Source organism: Chaetura pelagica, unplaced genomic scaffold (assembly GCF_000747805.2).
Source record: "Chaetura pelagica isolate M959 unplaced genomic scaffold, ChaPel_1.0 scaffold775, whole genome shotgun sequence".
Lineage (NCBI taxonomy): Eukaryota > Metazoa > Chordata > Aves > Apodiformes > Apodidae > Chaetura > Chaetura pelagica.
This window is the reverse complement of record NW_009953204.1, coordinates 459,353-470,727: the sequence shown is the minus strand read 5'-3', so window position 1 is coordinate 470,727 and position 11,375 is coordinate 459,353. Positions and strand designations below refer to the sequence as shown.

At 44.3% G+C, this 11,375-nt stretch overlaps 1 protein-coding gene across 1 annotated transcript in view; it reads right to left on the bottom strand.

The window, feature by feature from the left end:
* The window catches only part of ALG9 (ALG9, alpha-1,2-mannosyltransferase), a 22,047-nt gene that overhangs the window by 4,368 nt on the left and 6,304 nt on the right, over positions 1 to 11,375 (bottom strand). Inside the window, exons 9-14 of the mRNA XM_009997427.1 lie at positions 10,045 to 10,167; positions 8,037 to 8,191; positions 6,356 to 6,485; positions 5,426 to 5,573; positions 5,000 to 5,129; positions 2,080 to 2,210 (exon numbers count right to left, since the gene is read on the bottom strand). Coding sequence (XP_009995729.1) covers positions 2,080 to 2,210; positions 5,000 to 5,129; positions 5,426 to 5,573; positions 6,356 to 6,485; positions 8,037 to 8,191; positions 10,045 to 10,167 — 817 coding nt within the window. The remainder of the gene's footprint in view (positions 1 to 2,079; positions 2,211 to 4,999; positions 5,130 to 5,425; positions 5,574 to 6,355; positions 6,486 to 8,036; positions 8,192 to 10,044; positions 10,168 to 11,375) is intronic.

The window sequence follows — 11,375 nt, the reverse complement described above, 5'->3', positions numbered from 1 at the left end:
CAGCAGGAGTGAATTGAACTGCTGGTGTCATTTATTTTCAAAGAAGAAGAGCTGCAGTTTGGTTTTGGATGGGGAGGTGTTTGATGTGGTGCTTTTTGGTGTTTTTTTTTCCCCAAATGGTCCCTGCTGTGCAGCCACTGAGCTGCAGACCTGGCATCTACACTGGCAGCTCCCTCACAGCTCAGTTCACAGTGACACTTCTTCTGGTCCTCCTTCCCTTTTCTTAAAAAAAACCCCCACAACTCAATCTTCATAGTGTTTTTACACTTCCTTCATAGGTAGCAGGGGGCTTTTCCAAATCATTGTGTGGAAGCAGGTGCTGGATTTGAGAGATGTGTCACTCTGCTGAGCTGGGGAAGGTGCTTGCTCAGAAATGTGAGCAGCCTGGATCATTACAGGATGCTTCTTCACTGACTCTGCCCACAGACCTTGAGCATCTGACCCTGGGAAGAACTCTCCCCACAGACCTACTAGCTCTGGGATCCTTCAGCTCACCAGCACCCTGTTACAACTGTGTTCCTGCTGCTCCCTGGCAGCTCAGCTCCCCAGGATGATCAGTTTCTCAGCTCTAAGGGACACCACTGCCTAGGTTTGTTGTCTCAAATTCAAATGAAACAAAACCACAGAAGCATTTTTGCTGGGATTTCTCTGCCTTCTCAGCTATCAGGCCCCCCAACAACTTTCTGGACTAGAGAAGTACTTGTTGCATCCTGGAAACAATCTCAAGACATCACTGATGCCCTCAGAGAACATTCCTGACAGCTTTGAGAGGATCCCCAGCAAATTACATCCCAAGTGATTAACCCAAGGTGTCCTAAAGGCCCATTTGGGTTGGACTCAGTGCCTCTGATTCACTTCAAAAGACTTTAGATCAGGTCCAAACAATCAAAGCTTGGCTCTTCAGCAGAGGATGGTGAGACAAACCAGCTTTAAAAACACAAGAATGTGTCTTCAGAACATTCAGGGGTACATGCTCTGCACAAGGGGTCCTTCCCAAAGCCCTTCTGCAGATACTTGTTGCCTCATTAATAAGACTCATTAGCCATCTCATTCTCCCTTCCTAACGTCCTGCCCAAATGTCATAGCAGGTCTCTTGGAAAAACATAGTTCATGAAAAACCTTGCCAAGAAAACTTTTGTCAGCAAGCTGGAAACGTTAGAGCACCCCTGGGAGCTGCTCTAACATTACCACTCTTTCTCACTGCTCAGCTGCTTTTACCAGCCCCCTCCCTGGAGAGCCCTATTACTAGGAAGTAACAAGGACTCACACAGAAAATAGGAGGGCACTGAACTCTGGGTTAGTTTTTTACAGAGATTTTTCCAGGCAGCCTCTCTGCCCTGTTGGGACAGCTACATGTCCAGAGCTTGAAATGTCTAAGTAACCATCCCCTCACAGCTGAGAGTTTCTGTATTTGCAGGAAGGTATTAATGACATTCCCAGTTTGAAAACCCTGGTTCCACCCCGTGGTAGCCTGGAGGAGAGCAGTTTCACTCTGCTCCTCACAGAAATTCCTGTTCAGACACACAAGCCATTTGTTCAGTGAGCAGTAGAACTACTGAAGAACTGATTCTAACTGAGGCCTCTTCCATGGCTTCTCTGATGCCCAGAAAAGGTGTGACCTTGCTGACTTCTCACTGTGAGAATGTCTCCTCTCTCTGCCAGCTTTCATAAAACTTGTAAGAGCTCATGCTCTTTGAGACTGACTTACACCTCTCCTAAACTGGCTAAAACATGCCAGCAGGTTCAGAAGTCTGTTGGGAGGAGATGACATACACCTCATTTCTTTAGAATGCAAAACAAAAAACATGACTTCAACCAGAAGTGCCCAGGGAGCACTAATTTTAAAAATAAGCCTTCTTCACCCTCTAGAGCAACCCAGCTCATAAATATTGCAAGTACAACTTTAACAAATGTTCCACTGCAGCCAGCAAAGCTGCCTGTTCTGGAAACTGGATTTCCAGCTGGAATTTGCCAGTGTATCTTCCCTCCCTGTGTACAGATACTTTTGCAAGAGGATAATTGAACAGAATTAGTTCACAGACCTGCCAGAAACTTGCCTGTCAGCTGTGGAAAGCATACCTGGAAACATCTAGGAATGGCTTGTAGGCAATGGTTACCCACTCTTCTTTGTTGGAGGAATACCTTGGCTCCCTTGGGCTTTCAGCTGCTGTATCCAAGTCCACCAGATAGTGGCATTTGGAAATGTCAATCTGCAGAAAGACAGACATTCTTGTGGTTTATTTCCTGTGGGCTGCTAGTTGTATATGCTCATTTATACAGGCTGTGACTTAGCAATGAGAAGGGGGTTTATTTTTAGCAATAGGTGAAATGCCTCACACAGGATATATAGGAAAAGATTTTTAATGTCATCAAAGAAAAGCTTATGGGGGAATAAAAGCCACCACTACTGCCCTGGTCATAGCAGGAGAGTCCTAGAGTCCCCCTCTGAGAAGAACCACTGCTGGATGATTATGTCTTATTCCCTCTTACTCCCTCAGACTCTTCCTTGCAGGATCCCACATTTCAGTTTGCTCTCCCACAAAACGTCATTGCAAACTTCCTTGGACATGCTTGAATTCACTTTTTTGAAGCACCTTTGGGGTTTATTGTAACAACTGAGGCTGAAAACAATTTAATGAGGTGGATACCAGATGGCTCCATGGCATCACAACTGAGTGGCAAATGAAATTACACCAAGGGAAAAGCAGCTGAGGAGAATGTTGAATCCACTTCATGCACTGTATGAGAAGAACATTTCAGGCCCTGGGAGAGGTTCTGGCTCATTAGCAAAAAGATTCCCAAACCATCAACCAGGTTTTTCTGTAAGTGATGTAGAATCATCCAGAGAAAGACAAGATACTGCCTCAAGCACTAAGACTGATCTCACTTCCCTCACTCTAAACACTCCCCTAAAAAACACCTGGCACTTCCAGTGAATTATATGCCAGATGAAAGATTTCCCTTCTGCCATCCCAAGGATAATCCTCCTCCTGGTCAGAGTGCCAACACAGCACCTGTGCATTTATCTGGGGATGGACATAGAACTTTGGTGGTGCACAAACCTTGCAATGTTCCTTTGTAGAAAGAAGTCAGTGATCAGAGCTACAAGGAATTTCTAAATTCCATCCCATCCTCTTCTGCTCCCTCTCACTCTTTTTTTCCATTGGATGCAACTGCTGTGCCATGTGGTGCATGACATTTGATCCCATCCTGAAGAACAGGAGTGGGCACAGCAAAGTACAGAGGCACAGGATAGCCTGATGTGCCTCAGGATCTTACCCTGGCCACACAGGGCACAGCAGGAGCTTGTCTTGTTTGCCACAGATGAAGTTCAACTGTTTTGAGCAGAACCAGTGGTGTTTTCCTGATCACTCAAGTGCATACTTAAAAAAACAAGACCAAGCTTCAGGTGGTTCTTTTGGTTCAAAACAAAGGGAATTGGAAAAGGAGTGAAAACAAAAGTAGTTAAAAAAAACTTCCTCTGAAGTTGGGAGTTCTCAGAAGCTTCAGCCTGATCTACTGTTGCTGCTTGGATACATCTCTGTAAGAGATAATGCTCCTTATCTCTTTCTTAGCAGTTTCAGTGACAAATGCACCTCCCCAGCTGGACAAGTACAAGTTAAGTGCTGTTCAACATGATTAAGGAAGGAGGAATGGCAAAACAAGGAGATCAAATCACTCTTTTCCCCAGTGTCTCATAGCAACAGAAACAGATTCACTCTCCAATTTTCAGGCAGAGCAGTAATAGATACTTACACTTGAACAGAGAGATCAGGCCCATATCTGCAGCCACTAATTGGTTTTAAGCTGTCTGTGGCTCAGATAATCCTTTTGAACCATGTGTTTTCTCCCCTTTAAATGACCAACAGACTCATGCCTTTCAGATTTATTTGCTTTGATGGTCCTTCCCAGTGCTTGCTAACCTATTTTTTTTTTAAATCTGAGTATGCTTGCACTCACAAGCTCACTCAACTTGGGAAAAGATCTTGGTCTCTTGTTGTTATCAGCAGGTCAGAAGTAAGAAGTTTCAAAACTCCATTTAAAATTCACACTTAGCAGCTGATTCCTCATGTCCCAGGCCCTTCTGCTTGCATGAGAAATAAAAAAATGGCAGGGTGACATGAAGAAACAACCAGGGAACAGCAGTGTGTTTTGCTCCATTAGTCACAGGCTGTGCAGCAGCCAGCTGTCTGTGCTAAAAATATGAAATATGGCAGAGTTCAGGAGTGGGTAAATGAAATGCAATGCAGCAGAGAGCTGCTCTCAGGTGGGAACACCCCTCCTTCCCATTTCCAGTAACTGCACCATCAGGCTCAAAATAAGAAAGCTTCAAGCCAGGAGGCTGATCCTTGCTTTCACCCTGCCACTCCTGTGAGCAGATAGTACTGCAAAAAGTACTTATTCCACAGCTAAGATTTAACCTGCTCAATAATTCTAAAGATGTTGGCTGACAACAACCTTAAAATATTCATAGGTGTGCACTGTTTTTGTTTAGGTAACACAATTCAACAAGGAAGGGTAACATATTAACACCTTCTTTTAAGAGATTCCATTGAAATCACTCCTGCAAGTGAAGTTCCAGATTAAGTTCCTCCTCCTCAATTGCAAATATGATGAATACAATTATATTTAAAAAGAAAGTACAAAGGGAAATCTCAATCCCTGCCCAGTGACAAACATTTCCTGTGGGGGATTTCAAACTGCTCATTCAATCCACTTCCCTGTGACCACAGTAACACATTATACTGACTCCAACACTGCAATAACCAGGGATTATTATGATTATTGTTGTTGTATTTAAATACAAAAATAGGCAGATGAAATGCAAACAGACCAATCACATAAATGGGGAAATTTCCAAGTGCTGCAAAGAGCCCATGTTTGTTCTGTACCTTCTACCAACCCCAGGAAACAAAGTGGGGAGATCCAATCACAGGCTTAATATGAAGACAAATGATACAGTAAGGGAAGGAAAAGAAAGCAGGAATATAATCCTTACATATCGAGATGGCTCCTCCTTGTTTTGGTCATTCATGTCAGTGGGAATGATCCGTGTGGCCATTGGTCCCTTGGCAAATGGTTTTGGTAACTGGCCCCTGAATTCTGACAGGATGAACTGGAGCTGCCAACTGCAGAGAAGAGAGTCAGGAAGGTGCAGTGACATTTTGCGTGGTGAAAACCAAAGGCACAGCTAAGGACACTTCACCCCTGGGGACAGACAGCCCTGCTAGAGGAGCAGTCACACTGCAAATTTTGAGCAGCTTGTGGCCAGCACAACCTGCTGACAACTTCAGAATCTTCTGGTTTGGATGTCCTGGTGTCAACAGGGAAACGAGGTCTTCAAGGTTACTCCCACAAATACTTATAAGAAGTGCCCCTCCTTATGGATCTCAGCAAATTGTACCTTTTACATGAATCAGCTTACTTATCTGGCAGGAGAAAGCTGCTTGGGAACCTGTGCCACTCCTTTCCCACACAGACATTAACTGGTCTCCCCTCTGGCACAGTGTGAATACTTGGATCAGTAGCAATCCTGTGGAATTCTGGATACAGGTCCAGGGGCCCATGGTAGCCTATGGAAGGCAGAAAGTTGTAAATAAGTTATAGGTGATATTTACATGGTTACTTTGAAAGATTACAAGAAACTGATCTTTTTAACTGATAACTGCTTAAATGAATTGGTCTATGCTTGTAAGTGGCTGGATTCCAAAGCTCCCCCTCCTTTTAGGAGCACTTGCACCCTATCACCTTTATCCACATCCTCCTTCCCTGTCAATGACCATCAAGGAAGAAAATACTGATGAGGTGGAAGGTTCAATGTATGGCTCTGACTCATGAGAGTACTTAAGGACTATGTCTAATCCATCTCTGTTAAGGGCACATGCACCAAATTACAAGTTTTACATGGGAAAATGTTTTTTCCAGTGGGATCCTTTGACTGAAAGTTGAAGTATCTTGATTTAATATGAGACTGAGTACAGGTTTTGTATCAGTATAGTTGTGCTGGCTGAGGGGCAGCAGATTTTTAACTGATATAATTCCAGTGATACATACATGAATATATATGTTAATAGAATCATAGGATCATAGAACCATGGAATGGTTTGGGTTGGAAAGGACCTTCAAGATCATCTAGATCCAAGCCCCCTGCATGGGCAGGGACACCTACATACACACCTATAACAACTCATTAATGGTGACCATCAGAACTCATTCCTGTCCCTACCACAATGACATCCAAACTTTCAAGGTTCCTTATTTCTCCTGTGCTGCTACAGTCAAAGCAGCACCACTTTGGCAGGCCCTAAGACTTGCCAATACTCAGGAAAGCACAGGCCAAGTCTGAAATACCAACCTCTGAATAAGGCAACAGAACGTGACAATGACAGAAGGCCAAAGAGAAGGACAGTCCCCAGGGCCAGCCAGTTGGAGGACACTGTGTAGTGCTCCAGGCGGTAGCGCTGGAAGACGAAGTGGTAACATTTCTGAGGAGAGGATTAAAGAAAAAAAAATGACAATATGAAATTACTCAAACTCTGATCTGTTGAGCAAAATGCCATTTTGCATAAGGATCTTACAGCAGTGCCTGCATCTCCCACCAGACATTTGATCTTCATTTTTTCATCCAGACCCATTAAAAAATGCACAGAAACTCCCGTGGTTCAGTCCCGTTTCTGAGCAGATATGAACAGATCATCTGGGGTGTTTAAAGACATTTGAAGGCCTCTAATCAAGCTGTAAAGTGCTCTCCCCCGGGGCTACAGCTTGGTTGTTGCCAGGTGAGCTTCTGTAGAGCTGCCCCATGCAGACAGCCCTCCTGTTCAATGCTGGGCTGACTTCCTCTAGGACCCAGAGTTACTGAGTGACCCGTGGGTGTTCACCCTGTCTGCACACAGGACAGCCCTGAAGTGGCTAAAAGAACACACAGCACATTCTGCATCCACCCTTAAATATAAGCTACTCTGTTAAGAACAGCACTTTTGGTTTTTCTAATTTAAAAGCCTTTCTGGGAATACCCAGGAGGAACTACATCCAATACTTGGCTTGGTCCCTCCCTCCTGCTCTGCCTTTATTATTTACATATTAGTTATTATTTGCTTCCTCTCCTAATCTGATTTCTCTTCCTCTTGTCTTGTCTCCATTTTTTTCCTGACATCCAGATCCATGTGGTTTGGAGGAGCAGACTCTGACAGGCTTGTACTGCTAGTGGGCAATTAGTTCTAAATTCTCAGCAGGGTATCTAATACTGGACAAGGTGCCATCAAACTGAGATAAAATATGCAGGATTCCTACTAGGATACCACAAAATGCATTTCCTACACACAGACATTCCTGCCCCTTGAAGCAAAGGAGGCACAGTTACTAATCCTCAAGACTTCTCTTGGATGTTGTGTTGTCTTGGCACTAGAGCATCACAACTTCTCACCAGAAATTCCTACTTGAGAACAACTCATCGTGAAATAATTATTGGCAAGGAAATCTTCTCAACCATTTATCACTTCACACAGTCCCAGACAAGCTCCTAATCACCTTATAAAGCCAGGAAATTGGATCTTTTTGGTGAGCAGTCAGCACTGGAGTCCAAGAGGATGAGCTGAGCTCATTCTATGTGACACTCGGAAGGGGAATCCCAAATAATTTTGTTTCTATGTCACATCTTACAGGGGCCTAATAGTTTTCCACACGCTCTCAATCAACCCACGCAGGACAATTAATGTTTCACTGGCAGGATCAGCAGTGCATCCACACACACTTCCCTGCTAGCACAGCTGTGCATTTTGCTTCCAGAGTCTCAACACCTTTCCATGAAAGGTAGTTCAAAAAGAAAACTGTACCAGCTAACAGATCGAAGGTGATGATCAGTAGTTATGCACAGGACAGTCCTGAACTCTGTAATCACTGTAGATTGTGTCTCAGACACAGATCCTCTGCAGATATTCCCAAACTCTGGGCAGCAGTGTTAGAGAAGGCAGCTAGCAGTGATGCTTCCTAAAGGTATGAGACTCAGTGAAGAAACATCTTCCACTAAAACTCACCTGCAGAGCAGAGAGAGCCACAGCACCACAGAGACAGATGAGGGGGTAGATGGGAAAGAGGAACCTCTCTTCTTTGTGGGCCTGACTGAAGAAAATCATGATCCAAATGTACATTGGAGCCAGTGTCAGCCAGTAGGGACGGCCCAGATTCTGAACTGAAAGAAACAAACGTTCCTCAAAGTAGTAAAGTAAGAAATGAGGGGTTTCTGCTGCTCCCCCTCTTGCACCATCACATCTCACATTCCAAACCCACTCTTCAGACCCAAACCATTGCCTTCAGACACAAACACACCATGTTTGGAGCAGCTGTGTTGCTAAAATCCAGGTAGCATGTCCAAACAGTCAGTACAGAACTTTGGTCAGATAATTTTTTAGAGATTCCTACAATAGTAACAACTTCAACAGACTTTAGAAGACCAAGAGCAGAAAATAAGAGCCTGTGTTACTGAATCCAAGCAGGAGACTCCCATCAAGAGCTGACATGTCAGTCAGAAGTGCTGTATTTCCAGCTGGGCATTATGCCATACATACAAAGATCCAAAAGGATCTCCTCTGGACCTACCCTTCCATTTCCAAATGGTTGTTTAGAGACTGATGTTTCCACCACCCTCATTGCTTCATTACAAAAATAACAGCATGAGAGGTCTCTCAGGCTCATTCTGCTTAATGGAGGAAATAAGTGATTCAAAAATAACAACAATTACCCTGAATTTGAGTCACACTGAGGAGGGTTCTACAGTGCCTGACGATTTTCAGTCCCTTTTCTGCCCCCTTGCTACTCCCAACAGCAGAGTGAAGCAATTAAGCTAACGGCATTTCACAGACAAAAAGAACAAAGCCCTCGGCAGAACTGCTCCTGCTGTTAAGTACAAGAACACCAAGTGAACAGCAGGAAACCTCTCATTTACAGGACCTCCGACTGAGCTTTTACTGGTTTCTGACAGTAAGTCAGTTCTATCCAAGGAACAGCTATAAGCAAACACCCCTTAACATACATTTTCAACAAGGATTATGCTGCTATTGTTTCTTGTGTTCAGTACAAAACCAGAAGCACTAAGTGGACTGATGGATCTGAAGGCTGCTGCTGCTTAATGGATCTTCCTTAGGAAAACAGCTGAGAAGAAGTGACACTTCCTCAACACCTTTTTCCTCTCCAGGGTCACTTGCCAAATGTCGTGTGTTTAAAGTGATGTCATTTTATTTAAGAGAAAGCCCAACATGAAGTTGGGAATATTCTAGTTCCTCCTCTCTCTACTCTCAATATATATGCCCAGATATCTATAGGGACACTTCCCAGAGTGTGGGGTAGCAGGACTGTCCTTAAGGTGAAGACTGCCCTTCACAGAGCACAGAGGTGTCCAGGTTCAGTCTCAACATGGGCAGCAGAGACCAGGGGATGCCTCTTTGTATGCTCAGTCCCAACAATCAAGAAGGGAACAATAACTCTGTCCTCTCAAGCTGCTGCAGAAAACATTCTGGCAGTGGTAGGAAAAAAAAAGTAACAATGGAAGAGGCAGCAAAAGGTTCCCCAAATAACTCTGAAGGCTGCCACTTCCAGCTGCAGATAAGATGGAAACAACAATGGGTACAGAGTTTCTTTCCCTGTTAAGATTTCTAATGCATTGCATGTCTGGCTGAAGGTTGTGTACCATGCAACTTGATAAGCTCACTCTGGGCATGGATAATTCAGCCTTAATAACACATTATTCTTCTTGAGGTGGAGGGAGGGAACATAGGAATCATCCTTAGAAAGAAAACATGTCTCTGCCCTTCTCCTGGCAGCAGGTAACCAGACCCATCTCACTGCCTGCTCTTTCTATGCAGCAACTCCATTGTGGAGTCAATTCTGGACTAAGTCATGAGCTCTAGGGACTTTTCTATTATTGCAAAGACTTTCCCCCAAGTTCCAATAAAGGAAAACGGCTCTTTGGCAGGCAAGCTCTCCCTGAGTATCAAGGCTGAGCCCCAGGCTGTCTGTGCTTAGTTCCCACAGCTGTGTTGCACTCACCATGGAATTTCTGAAGCAGACACTCCATGAGACAGGTCAGGGGCAGCACAAGCAGTGCCAAAATAAATGCCACGTTGAAATTCAGAAAGCCATTGATGAAATAGAAGGACCAGGGTTCCGTACCTAAATGATGAGAAAAGAATGAGAAGAGGTTTAACATACAAACATGTGTGAGATCTAGATTTAACAGCAGCTTTGTTCCTTCTCTGCCTGGCACAGACTGAAATAACCAGCAGCAAGCATCAGTTCTCCCCACTGCAAGCATACTGGAACCACAGCATGGAAAGGGTGAGCAGAGAAGGTCTTGCAACTGGATAGAGGATGCACTCCCATGGCATGACCCCGAGCCATCTCATGCTTCTGCCCCTCACCCATAAACCTGCCATAGCAGTGGCACCAGAGTCAGTCAATAGCCATACAAAGGCACCAGAGTATCTCACCCTCATGTCTACACAAGAAATTTCACTGTCTGCCTTTTCAGAAGTTTCCTCCCTCCCGTTTCACTGGATCACAGTCAGTGTTGCATCTGCTGCTTATGAATCACAGGCCACTCTGAGACTCAGCCTTGCCCAACAGAGCTCTGTGCCACAGAACTCACCCTTCCATCAAGAAAGCCTACCCAGCAAGGAAGTTAACTTCTTGTAAAACGAAGACATTTTACTCCAAATCCATTCTTTCTAATTGCAGAGAAGTAACAGGAATAACACAAAACCACACCATGTTAACAAGAGATGAGTGTCACTCTGGAGTGATGAGGCATACTCCATATTGGTAGAATTAGAAAATGTCCTAAAAAGGAACAAGAAAAAGGGTTCACATCCACACTTCACCCCAACAAAGACTCACTCAGGTGACAGTTTGGGTACCTCCTTAGAGTCAACACTAGTTAAAATGTCCCTAGTTAAATTTGTTCTTCAAGTGGAGCTTCAAACAGCTCTGCCTCCCAATATGACACACTTGGGTATTGGCTGCAGGCTTCCAAGGATGGAAACTGAAACTCCAGTCCAACTGTCACTTATTTGGACTCTTAATTCAGGATGCTTAAAATCCTGAACAATGAGGAATGCCAGCTTCTCTCCACACATTTGCCACTCTCTCAGTGTGATTAGCTCAATCAGTCAGTAAATGACACGTGGGGGCTTTAATCACTGCACTGTTGTGACATGTGTCACACGCCGCAGCAATTTCCTGCAATCAGAGCCACTTAAATAGGGTCCATGTTGAAATTAATCAGACAAGTGACAAGCAGCAAGGGAAGCCCGAAATCTCTGCAGCTCCTACAGCTAAAGAGGATTAGAAGATGCACCAGTAATGTCAGAAACATCCTGCTG